At 42.8% G+C, this 21,312-nt stretch overlaps 1 protein-coding gene across 13 annotated transcripts in view; it reads right to left on the reverse strand.

Moving 5' to 3' along the window:
* LOC139367770 (ankyrin repeat domain containing 26) overlaps positions 1 to 19,566 on the reverse strand; it is a 97,079-nt gene extending 77,513 nt beyond the window's left edge. For 10 of the 13 annotated variants that reach the window (XR_011626887.1, XM_071106125.1, XM_071106137.1 and 7 more), the window contains exons 1-5: positions 19,486 to 19,532; positions 17,882 to 18,196; positions 16,514 to 16,628; positions 784 to 957; positions 95 to 201 (exon numbers count right to left, since the gene is read on the reverse strand). Coding sequence is in view for 12 of the 13 variants with exons in the window: in XM_071106125.1 (XP_070962226.1) it covers positions 95 to 201; positions 784 to 957; positions 16,514 to 16,628; positions 17,882 to 18,084 (599 nt within the window). In the remaining variant the exon portion in view is untranslated. Of the gene's footprint in view, positions 1 to 94; positions 202 to 783; positions 958 to 16,513; positions 16,629 to 17,881; positions 18,197 to 19,485 lie in introns of all 13 variants that reach the window. The other 3 variants (XM_071106176.1, XM_071106170.1, XM_071106154.1) reach the window with 1 other exon arrangement.
* Between the last annotated feature and the right edge of the window lie 1,746 nt (positions 19,567 to 21,312).

Below are 21,312 nucleotides of genomic sequence, written 5' to 3' on the forward strand. Positions count from 1 at the left end.
ATTTCTTTGATATCATTTATTTGTTTACTATTCAACCAGATCTCTCCATCTCAGGAAAATGGATTTGATCTTTAAAAGCATCACACAAACCCACCTGTGTCCCTGGTCCTTAGTGTTGACGTCGGCCCCCTCCTTGAGGAGGAACTCGGCCATCTCGGCATGATTCTCCTTCACTGCCATAGTCAGAGGGGAGTATCCCTCCTGCAAGATCATCCAAACATGCATTGTCAAATATCTTGTATATCCACATAGCTTAGTCATGTTTGTACCACATTAACAGCTCTCCTACCCTCAGCTTCATCCTCTTTCTCTATCAACCTATGAGTCAGGATTACTCTTCAGCAATCTGGGGCCTTGTTAAGATCTCTCTCTCGGACCAGTGCCTTAGCAGTGACAGTCCTGAGTGGTGCTAGAGGATCTGTGAGCAACAAATTGAGTCATCTGTAGGATTGGGTTGGTGTACGCCAGGGGTGTCAAACTCAAATCCTGCAGGGCCGTGTCCTGCGTGTCTTCTGGTTTTTATTATTTCCTTTAAAATGTGTGTCCAATTAAGATCTAGACAACCAGATGAGGGGAATTCCTAACTAGTAGATTAAGTACAAGGGAGGCGCGAAAACCCGCAGATGCTCAGCCCTAAAATAATTGAGTTTGGCACTTCTGGTGTAACCAACAGAGAGACAATTCAACCTGGCCTTTCATAGTGCAAGATGGAGCTACCACCATATTGCTCCTACTACAAGTTGGAGCTACCACCATATTGTCACTTATGGACCCACGGCTCACCTTGTTCTGGGCGTTAACATTGGCCTCGTGCTCCAGCAGCAGCATAGCGGTGGAGAAGGCAGGTATGCAGGAGGCCAGGTGCAGGGCCGTGTTGCCGTTGATGTCCACCAGATTAGGTTCGGCATCATGCTCCAGCAGCGTGGCCACGCAGCGTTCCTGCTGGCACTGCACTGCCTGCCAGGGGTACGGAGGAGAGGAACATTATGCATAAAAAACATCACTCTGACATATAGAATTAGGAATCACATCAGTTCCATTCATGACATTTCTATCTGCAACAATCCACAACGTTTGCCATTACAAGGGTTTTGCAAAATTTAAAGGTAGATGGACAAGTTGAAGATTATAGTGATACTAATTTATCAAATTGCAGCTGCCACTACCACTCTTCGAGGGAAGCAGAAATTAAAGAGAACTTTACAGATGTTAACTATATTGTTGATGATGCATTCGCTATATGGATATATGACATTCTGGTGAGCAAGGCTTTATCAGTATTGTAGAGCATCAAGTAAGGACAGAAGAGAAGCTGCATGTATCTAATTATAAATAAATTGACAAACAAATTGCCTACCAAATAGTGCTGCTCAGTATACCGAAACGTTGGTACTTTTTCGATACCAGGATATTAAAAACTTCAGTCAAATGTGTCTCACAGATCACGCCTATCTATCAGCTCAGCCGACCCTTTATTATAGTAAGCACCATGCCTGCTCCACTTAATCATTGCTAGCTTGCAATGGGAGTCTGGGCTGCATCATGTTAACTTCTTTGTAGCATGAGTGGGAGGCTAATACACTTTCACAGCATGTAAAAATGTTGAAACTGTTACTGTTCAAAAAACAACGTCCATACAGGCTAGAACACTTTGCAATTTAGGAAGATACATAGATACAGGCATAGATAATAACAGAGAGTAGCGGCAACGTAAAAGGGGGGGGGGGGGTGGTCTAGGTAGCCATTTGCTTAGCTGTTCAGGAGTCTTATGGCTTGGGGGTAGAAGCCTTTTAGAAACCTCTCAGACCTAGACTTGGCGCTCCGGTGCCGCTTGCCGTGCAGTAGCAGAGACTAGGGTGGCTGGAGTCTTTGGCAAATTTTAGGGCCTTCCTCCGACACCGTCTGGTATATAGGTCCTGGATGGCAGGAAGCTTGGCCCCAGTGATGTACTGGGCAGTACGCACTACCCTCTGTAGTGCCTTGAGGTCAGAGGCCAAGCAGGTGCCATAGCAGGCAGTGATGCAACCAGTCAGGATGCTCTCGATGGTGCAGCTGTTGCACCTTTTGAGCATCTGAGAACCCATGCCAAATCTTTTCAGTCTCCTGAGGGCGAATAGGTTTTGTGCCCTCTTCACGACTGTCTTGGTGTGCTTGGACCATGATAGTTTGCTGGTGATGTGGACCCTATGGAACTTGAAGCTCTCAATCTGCTCTACTACAGCCCTGTCAATGAGAATGGGGGCGTTCACGGGCCTCCTTTTCCTGTAGTCCACAATCATCTCATTTGTCTTGATCACGTTGAGGGAAAGGTTGTTGTCCTGGCACCACACATTCAGGTCTCTGACCACCTCCCTTTTTTGTCCATAAAAATAACATCAAATTGATCAGAAATACAGTGTAGACATTGCTAATGCTGTAAATGACTATTGTAGCTGGAAACAGCAGATTTTTTTATGGAATATCTACATGGGCGTACAGAGGCCCATTATCAGCCACCATCACTCCTGTGTTCCAATGGCACGTTGTGTTAGTTAATCCAAGTTTATCCTTTTGATAGGCTAATAGATCGTTAGAAAACCCTTTTGCAATTATGTTAGCACAGCTGAAAACCTCCCTCTCCCCTGATTGCGCAGTTTGACCAGGCGGCCAGCTCTAAGAAGAATCTTGGTTGTTTCAAACATCTTCCATTTAAGAATGATGGAGGCCACAGTGATCTTGAGAGCCTTCAATGCTCCAGATATTTTTTGGTACCCTTCCCCAGATCTGTGCCTCAACACAATCCTGTCTCTGAGCGCTACGGACAATTCCTTCAACAATATGGCTCTAGAAATCATTGAAAAGTGAGAGACTAAAGTTACATACATGGGATACTTTAGTGAATTTCAGAATGTCTGGAATAGAAAAGGCAGAAATAAAACTATTCAATAAACATTCGCAGCCAGTCATCCAAAATTAAAGAAGCAATAAAACTGGCCTTCTTTAGACTAGTTGAGCATCAGCATTTGTGGGTTCGATTACAGGCTCAAAATGGCCAGAAACAAAGACTTTTGTTCTGAAACTCATTAGTCTATTCCTGTTCTGAGAAATTAAGGCTATTCCATGCAAGAAATGGCCAAGAAACTGAAGACCTCATATAACGCTGTGTTACAGAGCAAACTGGCTCTAACTAGAATAGAAAGAGGAGTGGGAGGCCCCAGTGCACAACTGAACAAGAGGACAAGTATATTAGAGTGCCTAGTTTGAGAAACAGATGCCTCACAAGTCCTCAACTGGTAGCTCCATTAAATAGTACATGTAAAACACCAGTCTCAACGTCAACAGTGAAGAGTGAAGAAGCGACACCAGGATGCTGGCCTTCTAGACAGAGTTCCTCTGTCATGTGTCTGTGTTCTTTTGCCCATCTTAATCTTTTATTTTTATTGGGCAGTCTGAGATATGGCTTTTTCTTTGCAAATCTGCCTAGAAGGCCAGCATCCCGGAGTCGCCTCTTCACTGTTGACATTGAGACTGGTGCTTTGCGGGTAAAATGATAAACTTGGATTAGCTAACCCAACGTGCCATTGGAACACAGGTGTGATGGTTGCTGATAAATGGGCCTCTTCACGCCTACGTAGATATTCCATTAAAAATGCAGTTTCCAGCAACAAGTCAATTACAACATTAGCAAAGTCTCCACAATATGTCTGATTGCTTTCATGTTATTTTAATGGACAAAAAAAATTGTTTCTCTTTCAAAAACAAGAACATTTCTAAGTGAACTCAAACTTTTGAACGGTAGTGTACATTCCCACAGAATGATGCTGCCACCACCATGCTTCACCGTAGGGATGGTGACAGGTCTCCTCCAGACTTGATGCTTGGAATTCAGGCCAAAGAGTTCAATCTCGGTTTCATCAGACCAGAGAAACTTGTTTCTCATGGTCTGAGAGTCTTTAGGTGCCTTTTGGCAAACTCCCAACAGGCTGTCATGTGCCTTTTACTGAGGAGTGGCTTCCGTCTGGCAACTCTACCATAAAGGCCTGATTAGTGGAGTGCTGCAGAGATGGTTGACCTTCTGGAAGGTTCTCCCATCTCCACAGAAGAACTCTAGAGCTTTGTCAGAGTGACCAACGTGTTCTTGGTCACCTCCCTCTCCCCTGATTGCGCAGTTTGACCAGGCGGCCAGCTCTAAGAAGAGTCTTGCTTGTTTCAAACATCTTCCATTTAAGAATGATGGAGGCCACAGTGATCTTGAGAGCCTTCAATGATCCAGATATTTTTTGGTACCCTCCCCCAGATCTGTGCCTCAACACAATCCTGTCTCTGAGCGCTACGGACAATTCCTTCAACAATATGGCTTGGTTTTTGCTCTAACATGTACTGTCAACTAGAGGTCGAACGATAACGATTTTTCAACGCTGATACCGATTATTGGAGGACCAAAAAAAGCAGATTCTGGTTAAATCGACCTATTTTTGTTTATATATATATATGTATATTTGTAATTAATGACAATTACAACAATACTCAATGAAAACTTATTTTTACTTAATATAATACATTAAATAGATTTATATTTGTCTTAAATAAATAATGAAACATGTTCAATTTGGTTTAAATAATGCAAAAACAAAGTGTTGGAGAAGAAAGTAAAAGTGCAATATTTGCATGTAAGAAAGCTAACATTTAATTTCCTTGCTCAGAACATGAGAACATATGAAAGCTGGTGGTTCCTTTTAACATGAGTCTTCAATATTCCCAGGTAAGAAGATAAATGATAGTTATTATAGGAATTATAGGACTATTTCTCTCTATACCATTTGTATTTCATATACCTTTGACTATTGGATGTTCGTATAAGCACTCTAGTATTGCCAGCCTAATCTCGGGAGTTGATATGCTTGAAGTCATAAACAGCGCTGTGCTTCAAGCATTACGTAAAGCTGCTGGCAAACGGAGGAAAGTGTGGTTTGAATGAATGCTTACGAGCCTGCTGCTGCCTACCACCGCTCAGTCAGACTGCTCTATTAAATATCAAATCATAGACTTAATTATAATAAACACACAGAAATACGAGCCTTAGGTAATTAATATGGTCATATCCGGAAACTATCATTTAGAAAACAAAATGTTCATTCTTTCAGTGAAATACGGAGCCGTTCTGTATTCTATCGAACAGGTGGTAACCCTAAGTCTAAATATTGCTGTTACATTGCACAACCTTCAATGTTATATCATAATTATGTAAAAATCTTGCAAATTAATTACGGTCTTTGTTAAGAAGAAATGGTCTTCACACAGTTCGCAACGAGCTAGGCGACCCAAACTGCTGCATATACCCTGACTCTGCTTACACTGAACGCAATAGAAGTGACACAGTTTCAGGCACCGCATTGATTATATGCAACGCAGGACTAGTAATATCAACCATGTGTAGTTAACTAGTGATTATGTTAAGATTGATTGTTTTTTTATAAGATAAGTTCAATGCTAGCTTGCAACTTACCATGGCTCCTTGCTGCCTGCACTCACGTAACAGGTGGTCAGCCTGCCATGCAGTCTTCTCGTGGATTGCAATATAAATCGACCATAATCGGCATCCAGAAATGCTGATTACCGATTGTTATGAAATCTTGAAATAGGCCATTCCGATTTGGCCTTCTGACACCGTCATGTATAGAGGTCCTGGATGCAGCAAGATTGGCCCTAGTGATGTACTGGGCCGTACGCACTACCCTCTGTAGAACCTTGCGGTCGGAAGCCGAACAGTTGCCATACCAAGAGGTAATGCTCTCAATGGTGCAGCTGTAGAACTTTTTGAGGATCTGGGGACCCAGGCCAGATCATATCAGTCTCTTGAAGTGGAATAGGAGTTATCGTGCCCTTTTCAACTGTCTTGGTGTGTTTGGACCATGATAGTTTGTTAGTTATGTGGACGGCAAGGAACTTTAAGCTCTCGACCCGTTCCACTACCGCCCCATCGATGTGAATGGGGGCGTGCTTGGCCCCCCCTTTTCCTGTAGTCCACGATAAGCTCTTTAGTCTTGCTCACGTTGTTGGAGAGGTCATAGTCCTGACACAACACTGCAAAATCTCTGACCACCTCCATGTAGGTTGTTTCATTATTGTTGGTGATTAGGCCTACCACCATTGTGTTGTCGGCAAACTTAATGATGGTGTTGGAGTCGTGCCTGGCCATGCAGTCGTGGGTGAACAAGGAGTACAGGAGGGGACTGAGCACGCATCCCTGGGGGGCTTCAGTGTTGAGGATCAGTGTAGTAGATATGAGGTTGCCTACCCTTACCACCTGGGGGCGGCCCGTCAGGAAGTCCAGGATCCAGTTGCAGAGGGAGGTGTTAAGTCCCAGGATCCTTAGCTAGGTGATGAGCTATGAGGGTACTATGGTGTTGAAAGCTGAGCTGTTGTCAATGAATACCACTCTCACATTTCAAAACACTTCATGGCTATAGACGTGAGTGCTACGGGTCTGTAGTCATTTAGGCAGGTTGTGTTTGTGGGCACAGGGACTATGGTGGCCTGCTTGAAACATGTTGGTATTAGTCTCTGTCAGGGACAGGTCACAAATGTCAGCACATGCCCGGAGCACATGTCATGGTAATCCAACTGGCCCCGCAGCCTTGAGTATGTTGACCTGTTTAAAAGTCTTACTCACGTCGGCTACGAAGAGAATGATCACACAGTCTTCCGGAACAGCTGATGCTCTCATGCATGCCTCAATGTTGCTTGCCTCGAAGAGAGCATTGAAGTGATGCAGCTCATCTGGTAGGCTCGTGTCACTGGTCAGCTCACGGCTGTGCTTCCCTTTGTAGTCTGTAATAGTTAGCAAGCCCTGCCACATAAGATGAGCGTTGGAGCTTGTGTAGTACGATTCAATCGTAGCCCTGTATTGATGCTTTGCCTGTTTGATGGTTTGTCAGAGGGCATAGCACTATTTCTTATAAGCTTCCGGGTTAGAGTCCCGCACCTTGAAAGCGGCAGTTCTACCCTTCAGCACAGTGCGAATGTTGCCTGTAATCCATGGCTTCTGGTATGTACGTACAGTCGCTGTGGGGACGACGTCCTCAATGCACTTATTGATAAAGCCAGTGACTGATGTGGTGTACTCCTCAATGCCATCGGAAGAATCCCGGAACATGTTCCAGTCTGTGATAGCAAAACAGTCCTGCAGTTTAGCATCTGCTTAACCTGACCACTTTTTTATAGACTCACTGGTGCTTCTCACAAGTCACTGGTGCGTCCTACTTTAATTGTTGCTTGTAAGCAGGAATCAGAAGGATAGATTTGTGGTCGGATTTAACAAATGGAGGGCGAGGGAGAGCTTTGTACGCGTCTCTGTGTGTAGAGTACATGAGACCTAGAATTTCTCGCTCTCTGGTTGCACATTTAATTGAAACTAGGGGGCACTATTTTTATTTTTGGAAAAATAACGTAAAGTAAACGGCCTATTTCTCAGAACCAGATGCTAGAATATGCATATAATTGACAGCTTAGGATAGAAAACACTCTAACATTTCCAAAACTGTAAAAATATTGTCTGTGGGTATAACAGAACTGATATTGCAGGCGAAACCCTAAGGAAAATCCAAATCAGGAAGTGCCTCTTATTTTGAAACTGTTGTGTTCCTATGCATCCCTATAGCCAATGAAAGGGATATCAACCAGATTCTTTTTCTACGTATTCCCTAAGGTGTCTACAGCCTTTAGACGTAGTTTCACACCTTTATGTTGAAGAATGAGCGTAAACGACTACATTGCATAAGTGGCCAGCTGAGGGCTCAGAGTGATTCTTGCGTAAAAGACAGAGGTAGTCATTTTTCCTCTCGCTCCTACTGAAAAGCCAATTGTCCCAGTTGATATATTATCAAATTGATATTTGAAAAACACCTTGAGGATTGATTATAAAAAAACGTTTGTCATGTTTCTGTCGATATTATGGATATAGTTTGGAATATTTTTTTCGCCATTGTCGTGACCGCTATTTCCGGTGGATTTCTCAACATAACGTGACCAACAAACGGAGGTATTTTGGGTATAAAAATAATCTTTATGGAACAAAAGGAACATTTGCTGTCTAACTGGGAGTCTCCTGAGTGAAAACATCCGAAGATCAAAGGTAACCGGTTAATTTGATTGCTTTTCTGATTTTCGTGACCAAGCTTCCTGCTGCTAGCTGGACATAATGCTATGCTAGGCTATCGATAAACTTACACAAACGCTTGTCTTGTTTTGGCTGTAAAGCATAATTTCTAAATCTGAGATGACAGGGTGATTAACAAAAGGCTAAGCTGTGTTTCACTATATTTCACTTGTGATCTCATGAATATGAATATTTTCTAGTAATATTTTTTGACCGTTGCGCTATGCTAATTAGTGTAGTTGATGACAATACTCCCAGATCCGGGATGAGTAGTTCCAAGAGGTTATTAACATGTTGAAAGAAATTAGGTAGAACTGATTTAAGTTTCCCTGCATTAAAAAGTCTCCAGACACTAGGAGCGCAGCCTCTGGGTGAGCGGTTTCCTGTTTTCTTATTTCTTTAAATAGCTGACTGAGTGCGGTCTTAGTGCCAGTGGTAATTAAACAGCCACGAAAAGTAAAGCTGAAAACTCTCTAGGTAAGGAGTGTGGTCTGCAATTTATCACAAGAAACTCTACTTCAGGCGAGCAAAATCTAGAGACTTCCGTAGATTTCGTGCACCAGCCGTTGTTTATGAATATGCACAGACCGCCCAACCTCCTCTGCACCGGCAAGATGGAACGGCACACTCCGGTAAGACAATATCCCACTAGCTGAATATCCATGTCATAATTCTGCCACGATTCCATGAAACATAAGATATTACAGTTTTTGATGTCCCGTTGGTAGAATATTCATGATCGTATCTCATCTGATTTATTGTCCAATGTTTGCACGTTGGCGAGTAATATTGACAGTAATGGCAGCTTTCCCACTCACTTTCTGCGGGTCCTAACGAGGCACCCCGCTCTGTGTCTTCTGTACCTGCGTCTCTTCCTCTTGCAAATAACTGGGATGTTGGCCTTGTCGGGTGTTCGGAGAATGCCCTGTGCGTCCTGCTTGTTGAAGAAAAAATCTTTGTCTAATCCGAGGTGAGTGATCGCTATTCTGATATCCAGGAGCAATTTTTTGCCGTAAGTTACGGTTGCAGAAACATTAAGTTACAAATATCACTGTATCACAATTCAAGTGGGTCTGCCTCCTAGAGATGAACGTACTTTGGTGCGAAAAGTGCAAATTAATCCCAGAACAACAGCAAACAACCTTGTGAAGATGCTGGAGGAAACAGGTACAAAAGTATCTATATCCACAGTAAAACGAGTCCTATATCGACATTACCTGAAAGGCCGCTCAGCAAAGAAGAAGCCACTGCTCCAAAACCGCCATAAAAAAGCCAGACTACAATTTGCAACTGCACATGGGGACAAAGATGGTACTTTTTGAGGAATGTCCTCTGGTCTGATGAAACAAAAATAGAACTGTTTGGCCATAATGACCATCGTTATGTTTGGAGGGAAAAGGGGGAGGCTTGCAAGCCGAAGAACACCATCCCAACCGTGAAGCACGAGGGTGGCAGCATCATATTGTGGGGGTGCTTTTCTGCAGGAGGGACTGGTGCACGTCACAAAAAAAAGAAGGCGTAATGAGGAAGGAAAATTCAGTGGATATATTGAAGCAACATCAGTCAGGAAGTTAAAGCTTGGTCGCAAATGGGTCTTCCAAATGGACAATGACCCCAAGCATTCTTGACAATGACCCCAAGCATTCTTGAACTTGTTCTCAACTTGCCTACCTGGTTAAACAAAGGTGAAATAAAAATAAATAAATACAATTCTTCTAAAGTTGTGGCAAAATGGCTTAAGGACAACAAAGTCAAGGTATTGAAGTGGCCATCACAAAGCCCTGACCTGAATCCTATAGAAAATTTGTGGGCAGAACTGAAAAAGCGTGTGCGAGCAAGGAGGCCTACAACCTGACTAGGTTAAACCAGCTCTGTCAAGAGGAATGGGCCAAAATTCACTAAAGTTATTGTGGGAAGCGTGTGGAAGATTACCGAAACTTTTGACCTAAGTTAAACAATTTAAAGGCAACGCTACCAAATACTGAGTAAACTTCTGACCCACTGGGAATGTGATGAAAGAAATAAAAGCTCAAATAAATCACTCTTACTATTATTCTGACATTTCATATTCTTAAAATAAAGTGGTGATCCTAACTGACCTAAGAAAGGGAATTTTTACTAGGATTAAATGTCAGGAATTGTGAAAAACTGAGTTTAAATGTATTTTGCTAAGGTGTATGCAAACTGTATATACCATATTATTTTCTACAGTATTTAGTCAATGCCACTCCGACATTGATCACCCTAATATTTATACAGTGCCCTGCGAAAGTATTCGGCCCCCTTGAACTTCAGGCTTCAAACATAAAGATATACAACTGTATTTTTTTGTGAAGAATCAACAACAAGTGGGACACAATCATGAAGTGGAACGACATTTATTGGATATTTCAAACTTTTTTAACAAATCAAAAAATTCAAAATTGGGCGTGCAAAATTATTCAGCCCCTTTACTTTCAGTGCAGCAAACTCTCTCCAGAAGTTCAGTGAGGATCTCTGAATGATCCAATGTTGACCTAAATGACTAATGATGATAAATACAATCCACCTGTGTGTAATCAAGTCTCCGTATAAATGCACCTGCACTGTGATAGTCTCAGAGGTCCGTTAAAAGCGCAGAGAGCATCATGAAGAACAAGGAACACACCAGGCAGGTCCGAGATACTGTTGTGAAGAAGTTTAAAGCCGGATTTGGATACAAAAAGATTTCCCAAGCTTTAAACATCCCAAGGAGCACTGTGCAAGCGATAATATTGAAATGGAAGGAGTATCAGACCACTGCAAATCTACCAAGACCTGGCCGTCCCTCTAAACTTTCAGCTCATACAAGGAGAAGACTGATCAGAGATGCAGCCAAGAGGCCCATGATCACTCTGGATGAACTGCAGAGATCTACAGCTGAGGTGGGAGACTCTGTCCATAGGACAACAATCAGTCGTATATTGCACAAATCTGGCCTTTATGGAAGAGTGGCAAGAAGAAAGCCATTTCTTAAAGATATCCATAAAAAGTGTTGTTTAAAGTTTGCCACAAGCCACCTGGGAGACACACCAAACATGTGGAAGAAGGTGCTCTGGTCAGATGAAACCAAAATTGAACTTTTTGGCAACAATGCAAAACATTATGTTTGGCGTAAAAGCAACACAGCTGAACACACCATCCCCACTGTCAAACATGGTGGTGGCAGCATCATGGTTTGGGCCTGCTTTTCTTCAGCAGGGACAGGGAAGATGGTTAAAATTGATGGGAAGATGGATGGAGCCAAATACAGGACCATTCTGGAAGAAAACCTGATGGAGTCTGCAAAAGACTGGGACGGAGATTTGTCTTCCAACAAGACAATGATCCAAAACATAAAGCAAAATCTACAATGGAATGGTTCAAAAATAAACATATCCAGGTGTTAGAATGGCCAAGTCAAAGTCCAGACCTGAATCCAATCGAGAATCTGTGGAAAGAACTGAAAACTGCTGTTCACAAATGCTCTCCATCCAACCTCACTGAGCTCGAGCTGTTTTGCAAGGAGGAATGGGAAAAAATGTCAGTCTCTCGATGTGCAAAACTGATAGAGACATACCCCATGCGACTTACAGCTGTAATCGCAGCAAAAGGTGGCGCTACAATGTATTAACTTAAGAGGGCTGAATAATTTTGCACGCCCAATTTTTCAGTTTTTGATTTGTTAAAAAAGTTTGAAATATCCAATAAATGCCGTTCCACTTCATGATTGTGTCCCACTTGTTGTTGATTCTTCACAAAAAAATACAGTTTTATATCTTTATGTTTGAAGCCTGAAATGTGGCAAAAGGTCGCAAAGTTCAAGGGGGCCGAATACTTTCGCAAGGCACTGTATATTTCTAAATTCCATTATTTTACATCTAAATTTCTGTATTGTTGTGTGTTGTTAGATACTACTGCACTTTTGGAGCTCGGAACACAAGCATTTCACTACATCTGCAATTACATCTGCTAAATATGTGTATGTGACAAATAAAATGTTATGTAAGTCAGAACTGTAACACGGCCACTCAGGAACATTCACTGTCTTCTTGGTAAGCAACTCCTGTGTAGACTTAGCTTTTTAGGTTATTGTCCTGCTGAAAGGTGAACTCATCTCAAATCAAATTTTATTTGTCACATACACATGGTTAGCAGATGTTAATGCGAGTGTAGCGAAATGCTTGTGCTTCTAGTTCCGACAATGCAGTAATAACAAGTAATCTAACTAACAATTCCAAAACTACTGTCTTGTACACAGTGTAAGGGGATAAAGAATATGTACATAAGGATATATGAATGAGTGATGGTACAGAGCAGCATTGGCAAGATACAGTAGATGGTATCGAGTACAGTATGTACAAATGAGATGAGTATGTAAACAAAGTGGCATAGTTTAAAGTGGCTAGTGATAAATGTATTACATAAGGATACAGTCGATGATATAGAGTACAGTATATACGTATGCATATGAGATGAATAATGTAGGGTAAGTAACATTATATAAGGTAGCATTGTTTAAAGTGGCTAGTGATATATTTACATCATTTCCCATCAATTCCCATTATTAAAGTGGCTGGAGTTGAGTCAGTGTCAGTGTGTTGGCAGCAGCCACTCAGTGTTAGTGGTGGCTGTTTAACAGTCTGATGGCCTTGAGATAGAAGCTGTTTTTCAGTCTCTCGGTCCCAGCTTTGATGCACCTGTACTGACCTCGCCTTCTGGATGATAGCGGGGTGAACAGGCAGTGGCTCGGGTGATTGATGTCCTTGATGATCTTTATGGCCTTCCTGTGACATCGGGTGGTGTAGGTGTCCTGGAGGGCAGGTAGTTTGCCCCCGGTGATGCGTTGTGCAGACCTCACTACCCTCTGGAGAGCCTTACGGTTGAGGGCGGTGCAGTTGCCATACCAGGCGGTGATACAGCCCGCCAGGATGCTCTCGATTGTGCATCTGTAGAAGTTTGTGAGTGCTTTTGGTGACAAGCCGAATTTCTTCAGCCTCCTGAGGTTGAAGAGGCGCTGCTGCGCCTTCTTCACGATGCTGTCTGGGTGAGTGGACCAATTCAGTTTGTCTGTGATGTGTATGCCGAGGAACTTAAAACTTGCTACCCTCTCCACTACTGTTCCATCGATGTGGATAGGGGGGTGTTCCCTCTGCTGTTTCCTGAAGTCCACAATCATCTCCTTAGTTTTGTTGGCGTTGAGTGTGAGGTTATTTTCCTGACACCACACTCCGAGGGCCCTCACCTCCTCCCTGTAGGCCGTCTCGTCGTTGTTGGTAATCAAGCCTACCACTGTTGTGTCGTCCGCAAACTTGATGATTGAGTTGGAGGCGTGCGTGGCCACGCAGTCGTGGGTGAACAGGGAGTACAGGAGAGGGCTCAGAACGCACCCTTGTGGGGCCCCAGTGTTGAGGATCAGCGGGGAGGAGATGTTGTTGCCTACCCTCACCACCTGGGGGCGGCCCGTCAGGAAGTCCAGTACCCAGTTGCACAGGGCGGGGTCGAGACCCAGGGTCTCGAGCTTGATGACGAGCTTGGAGGGTACTATGGTGTTGAATGCCGAGCTGTAGTCGATGAACAGCATTCTCACATAGGTATTCCTCTTGTCCAGATGGGTTAGGGCAGTGTGCAGTGTGGTTGAGATTGCATCGTCTGTGGACCTATTTGGGCGGTAAGCAAATTGGAGTGGGTCTAGGGTGTCAGGTAGGGTGGAGGTGATATGGTCCTTGACTAGTCTCTCAAAGCACTTCATGATGACGGATGTGAGTGCTACGGGGCGGTAGTCGTTTAGCTCAGTTACCTTAGCTTTCTTGGGAACAGGAACAATGGTGGCCCTCTTGAAGCATGTGGGAACAGCAGACTGGTATAGGGATTGATTGAATATGTCCGTAAACACACCGGCCAGCTGGTCTGCGCATGCTCTGAGGGCGCGGCTGGGGATGCCGTCTGGGCCTGCAGCCTTGCGAGGGTTAACACGTTTAAATGTCTTACTCACCTCGGCTGCAGTGAAGGAGAGACCGCATGTTTTCGTTGCAGGCCGTGTCAGTGGCACTGTATTGTCCTCAAAGCGGGCAAAAAAGTTATTTAGTCTGCCTGGGAGCAAGACATCCTGGTCCGTGACTGGGCTGGATTTCTTCCTGTAGTCCGTGATTGACTGTAGACCCTGCCACATGCCTCTTGTGTCTGAGCCGTTGAATTGAGATTCTACTTTGTCTCTGTACTGGCGCTTAGCTTGTTTGATAGCCTTGCGGAGGGAATAGCTGCACTGTTTGTATTCGGTCATGTTACCAGACACCTTGCCCTGATTAAAAGCAGTGGTTCGCGCTTTCAGTTTCACACGAATGCTGCCATCAATCCACGGTTTCTGGTTAGGGAATGTTTTAATCGTTGCTATGGGAACGACATCTTCAACGCACGTTCTAATGAACTCGCACACCGAATCAGCGTATTCGTCAATGTTGTTATCTGACGCAATACGAAACATCTCCCAGTCCACGTGATGGAAGCAGTCTTGGAGTGTGGAGTCAGCTTGGTCGGACCAGCGTTGGACAGACCTCAGCGTGGGAGCCTCTTGTTTTAGTTTCTGTCTGTAGGCAGGGATCAACAAAATGGAGTCGTGGTCAGCTTTTCCGAAAGGGGGGCGGGGCAGGGCCTTATATGCGTCGCGGAAGTTAGAGTAACAATGATCCAAGGTCTTTCCTCCCCTGGTTGCGCAATCAATATGCTGATAAAATTTGGGGAGTCTTGTTTTCAGATTAGCCTTGTTAAAATCCCCAGCTACAATGAATGCAGCCTCCGGATAAATCGTTTCCAGTTTGCAGAGAGTTAAATAAAGTTCGTTCAGAGCCATCGATGTGTCTGCTTGGGGGGGGATATATACGGCTGTGATTATAATCGAAGAGAATTCTCTTGGTAGATAATGCGGTCTACATTTGATTGTGAGGAATTCTAAATCAGGTGAACAGAAGGATTTGAGTTCCTGTATGTTTCTTTCATCACACCATGTCACGTTGGCCATGAGGCATACGCCCCCGCCCCTCTTCTTACCAGAAAGATGTTTGTTTCTGTCAGCGCGATGAGTGGAGAAACCCGTTGGCTGCACCGCTTCGGATAGAGTCTCTCCAGTGAGCCATGTTTCAGTGAAGCAAAGGACGTTACAGTCTCTGATGTCCCTCTGGAATGCTACCCTTGCTCGGATTTCATCAACCTTGTTGTCAAGAGACTGGACATTGGCAAGAAGAATGCTAGGGAGTGGTGTGCGCTGTGCCCGTCTCCGGAGTCTGACCAGAAGACCGCCTCGTTTCCCTCTCTTTCGGAGTCGTTTTTTTGGGTTGCTGCATAGGATCCACTCCGTTGTCCTGTTTGTAAGGCAGAACACAGGGTCCGCGTCGCGAAAAACATATTCTTGGTCGTACTGATGGTGAGTTGACGCTGATCTTATATTCAGTAGTTCTTCTCGACTGTAGGTAATGAAACCTAAGATGACCTGGGGTACTAATGTAAGAAATAACACGTAAAAAAACAAACAACTGCATAGTTTCCTAGGAACGCGAAGCGAGGCGGCCATCTCTGTCGGCGCCGGAAGTTAAGTTAATCCAGTGTTTTCCTCTAGGATTTTGCCTGTGCTTAGTTCCATTCCGTTTCTTTTTTATCCTGAAAAACTCTATAGTCCTGAACAATTACAAGAACACGCACAAAATGATGCTGCCACCACTTTGAAAATATGGAGAGCGGTACTCATTAGTGTGCTGTATTGGATTTGCCCCAAACATTACACTATGTATTTAGGACAAAAAGTGAATTGCTTTGCCACATTTTTTTTGCCTTGCTGCAAACAGGATGCATGTTTTGGAATATTTGTATTCTATACAGGCTTCCTTCTTTTCACTCTGTCAATTAGTTAGCATTGTGGAGTAACTATAATGTTGTTGATTCATCCTCAGTTCTCTCCCACCACAGCCATTAAACTCTGTAACTGTTTTAAAAAGTCACCATTGGCCTCATGGTGAAATTCATGGGAGGTTTCCTTCCTCTCCGGCAACCATGTTAGGAAGGATACCTGTATCTTTGTAGTGACTCAATTTTAAATTAAACAAATGTGGAACAAGTCAACAGGTGTGAATACTTTCTGAGCGCACTGTATCTAAATGCATATCAAATTGTGCTTGAAAGGAACGATTCACTTCCCAGTGTGACCTAATGTACATGTATATGGAAGACTCACAGGTAATACATAAGAATTAGGCTACACATAAGCCTATAATCTCAGCAACATGCCTGAATTGAGATGGCCAATCAACTATCATATTCCATCCTCAAATCTTTTTGAAAATGATGGATAATTCCACCCACTGACAAAGCAAAAATAGGACACAGTACCTTCATCAACGGGGATCTGTTTTGATTGTCGCATAGGTTGAGCTTGGCTTTGCTCTCAACCAGGAACTGGACCACATCTGTATGTCCATTGGCACAGGCAATGTGAAGTGCTGTTCTGAAATGTGAACAAGGGTGACATAAGTGGCAAACAGTCCTTTGGCCCTCCATTTCAAGTCATTGCATCATAATTTCCGGTTGCACTGGTGCGAGCTGCACATTCTACCTGGTCCCCATCAAATCAAAACAACTTATTATTAAGAAGATAAAACCTTGAATTTGTTCAACAGTAAAGTGCATTATGATTCCTGTAATAAAAGTGTCTGTCCTGCCACTATGCATGCCTGTTTCGTTGTCCCTCACACTCGCTCTCCCCCTCATGATTGCATAACATTTCAAAATAACATTTAAAAACTACTTTGGAAGCAACTAAAAGTCTATATTAAAAAGGAGGGTCTCAGCTTTGTGTAGGTATAAATATATTGAGCTCAAACCACACTGATTTACAATCGAGATATTTGATATGGCTTTCAAATATGAAATTGCACATCGGCAATCGCGAGTGTACTAGGTCTTATTGCAAAGTTTTTTTTAGGATATTACATGGCTACTAGCAGTTTATAATTTTCTAATTTAACTAGGCAAGTAAGAACAAATTCGTATTTACAATGACAGCCTACCAGAAGGCAAAAGGTCTTCTGCGTGGACGGGGGCTGGGATTAAAAATAAAAATTTAATAAAAATATAGGACAAAACACACATCTCGACAAGAGACACCACAACACTACATAAAGAGAGTAGTAAGAGTAAGTATTATATTTAGAGTAAACAATCTAGCTAATGTGTTGTTTCCACTTCCTAAAGTGGTGAATTAGCACCAATTGAATTAGGCCTATAAATATTATTAGTGCACATAAAGATGAAGGAAAATAAATATATTTAACCAAAAAAATCAGAAAATTCTGGAGCCCAATTTTGACCATAAAATAAAAACAGCCTAATTGTCAACCCAAAATTCAAGACAGTGCTGCCTGCTGCAAGCACAGGGATATGGATAGAAGTATCCTAAAGTTTAAGGACAGTGACAGAAAGGGTTTTCTAAAGCTAGCCAACTAAAATAGGGTGGCAGTATGAGTAAGTAGTCTAAGTAGCCTCATCCGGTATCTGTGGCGCAAAGTACCTTGATCCACAAGTGCACCCCCTGCCCTGGAAAGAACGGTAGTCTATCACAGGTTGGTAGAGACTGGAGAAGTCATACTCCAACACTTGTCACACATACAGTACATTACACAAGGACTGTCTAAGTACAGACCTCAGAAAGTAACAGTGGCAATACCAGCTACTAACTGGTAATAGTCTCATCTTTCATACCTGTTCTCCTTATCAAGCTGATTGATGTCATTCTTCTTGGCCAGATGCTTCAGTTTGGCCAAGTCACCCCCATAAGCAGCCTTGTGTACCTTTCCAAGGTCCTTCTCCTTCAAGTCATAGCCCACAGACAGCACACTCCCAGTGTCTGAGGTGTTAGGTGAGAATCCTTTCTTTTTCTTGGTGAAGTTGAATATCTTCTTCATTGTATATGGTGGATGCCCAGATGACAGTTAGCAGACTGCATTGCCTTTGGCCTTCACTACCTGACACTGAGGTGCCGCCGGAGGATCACCACAGCATGCGTCTTTCCCATCCCTAAAAATAAAGCACAGCAAATCGGATTAAGTCATGTCAAAGTCGAGAGAGGTTGCTGCTGCACCATCGCGGTTGCAAAGACAGACGAGGAACTCGCATCAGACGTACTGTGTATATAGATACAGTACATTTCGGATCAATTAGCAGCTAAAAAGCCATGGCGATTTTTGGTGCATGGGTTATCATTAATAGGTCACCATATTGGTCTTCAGATTATGCTTATTCGTATGCTGCATACGATTGACAGGAGATCGTAGTACACATTGGCCATTACAAATAATGTACTGCTAAAATAATACGATAATGGCATCATGCACAACAACACAGTTGATATATTCTATAACCAAGGCTAGCTAGCTAACGTTAGCTAACAGCTGGCTATAAGATTGTGGTTACACACGCTCACACACGTTGACAGATCAAGCATATAGATCCGTCCTTACCTTGACTAGTAACTTTAGTAGAATGCCAAAACACCAATATTAATATAACATGTTTCAACCGGCATTAAGCCATATTAACAGAGCATGGCTTGCAGGAAGATAATTCACTAGAACCGATATTATTTTGGATGGCTCACTCGCTCACTGTCATTACAGTCAGGAAGAAACGTTGATCCAGTCTGTTACCAAGGCGGCTACCCACAAATATCAGTAACAAGTATCAGAAAAACAAATAACGTTACGTTCAAATTCTAATATTATTGTTCATTTCATATGAGCAAATATTACATATCTAGCCATTTCAAGTCGATTCACAGTTTTAACCCATAATAACATATTCAATCAAGTAAAAACCGATTCACATTTTTTTTCCTGGAGTCTAAAGATGCAATTCAGCTGGTTAGTTACACTAGTTAACTATGCAAACTATCATTAACGTGTTAGTAACCCGTAATCGCAGCCAACGTCGTCACCTCCCAAACGTGAAGCAACCGCGACTTTTAAATTTGTAACAGTCAGCACAGGCAAAGCAAAAAAATGTTAGATTAATCCGGTAGTTGGTCCCAAACTAAATCACAAAATTACATTATTGTTTTGCGCTAATAAGGTAGCTAAACAGCCTACAATTAACAAGCTAACGTTAGCTAGTTCCGACAGAGAAGTGATTGTAAAAATGTAACGTTATGTCTACAGTAGCTAGCTAGGCAGTTACTGGTTAGCTAATGTGTATTTAGTTAGCAGAATGCCCTGTGCGCTATCTTGGCTGTCGCATGGTAGCTATAATTAATTTTACTACAAAATGTACATGCAGAAAATAGGTCTAATTTAGATAGTTAGCTAGCTGACCTGTTGATCGCTCCTGCTGCCAGCTGCTTCTTCTTCGGGATCGGGTTGGCGGACCGCAGCCAACTGAAAGTTGTATACAACGCCACCTACTGTACAAAATCATGAATACCCATGTTTCTTGACATAGTTTCTCGTCGGGTGATTGGTTGAGCATTCGTGAGTGTGTGATGTCAGATAGATGCTCTACCAAGGCGCCTGTTTATCGAGATCGTGGCGCCTGTTTATCGAGATCGTGCCGCCTAAATGAGCAGAAGCACCAAAGATTATGGATAAACTAACAACATTTACGTGTCTCTCCGCCCTAACAATGAGAGTCCTCGTCCACAAAGCAGCACGGATGGCTTTCTAGATCCCGCCTTTCTTTCTGTTTTGTTGATAATGCCCAGTGTTCTTACCGGGCCAATATATCCTCCAAACACCGGCTTCGAGGGCATTATCACTTTTATACAACGGGTTACCAACATATTGAAATAATGATTCACATATTTTAATTAAAAACTTTATTTGGATTAATTTATTCATATTATTTAATCCTTCCACAAGATATTGTATCGACCCTGGGTTTATAAACGCGGATATCGACTCTGTCGCTCGAGCATGCTATTGTGGCACAGTCGATAGCGCGCTGGATTTAGGTCTAGACGGTCGAGGGTTCGAGACTGTTTCCTTACAGTATATTCCCGATGAAAATCTGGGGTTACTGCCCAAGTCGGCTGGTCAATCGTTTTATCGGTTCAGTTGCCAGAGTGGAGTCCCAGTCCCAGTCGTTCTGAGAATATGGATGTGACTCAGTCGTTCAATCAAAACGTTCCATTGCCATAACGAGCCAACTATGACTAATTTACAGTCACGTCAAACAGTGCAGCCAGAATAACAACAAAATAGCTGCATTTGTTTAAACTGTTTTCTAGGGACATTTATTTGGATACATCTATAATAATGAGCTAATTGAGGCGCAATTTCGCTAGGCATAGAAAATGTGCTCTCTTGTCAGAACACTTTTGCTCAGATGAGCTATATGAGGATTCTGTGTTATGCACTATAGCCCGTTACCATATATGTGATTGAATATTATCTGCTGTTGGCTTGTGTGGATGTATGTATGTGTTTTGCAACATAGCTGACTTGAAACATTGTTAACAGTTTCAGGGCCATGGGCCTTTCTCGTGATGGAAAAATACAGAATAACATGAAGACAGGACCTGTGCAATGAGTTGGGGGGGCACATTCAGAACGTAGTGTTGCGAGAACAAACGGTCTTTTGTTAGATAACAGGAGCCAGGTGTGAGATAACGGTATCGAGCATGAGAGCATAGATATTCTTCACAGCAACAGTTACATCTATCAACTGAAGCGCTTAGGGGGCTGGGACCAGCCTCTGCGCCAACAATCAACGATAGGCTGGGTGAGTTTAAACCACGCCCAGTCTCTACTCTGACAGGCCAGCTCGGAAGCAGGAACTATTTCTGTCAGGGTATATTTATAATATCTTTGTCAAGAACAAGTCAGTTCTCTGTTTGCCCTGCGAGGTGGGACAGAGTGCCCGTATATACGAAAATTGCATTTACCACTTATTGCTTAGCTAATAAAAAATACATAGTATACAATCGGTGACTCATTGTCATATTTATCCTGATACCAGATTCGAATTGACGCAAATCTAACTAACAGCTAGCCAACAACACATCTACTGTAACACAATCATTTCATACTGAAGCTGGAAAGACTGCAAACTAGCTGCATTTCGTTTCATTTTTATCTTTTTTTCAATTGACATTTCTTTGTATATATCCATCAAAATGATGATTTCAATTGGATGAGAAAGCT

This window comes from Oncorhynchus clarkii, chromosome 2, assembly GCF_045791955.1.
Source record: "Oncorhynchus clarkii lewisi isolate Uvic-CL-2024 chromosome 2, UVic_Ocla_1.0, whole genome shotgun sequence".
Lineage (NCBI taxonomy): Eukaryota > Metazoa > Chordata > Actinopteri > Salmoniformes > Salmonidae > Oncorhynchus > Oncorhynchus clarkii.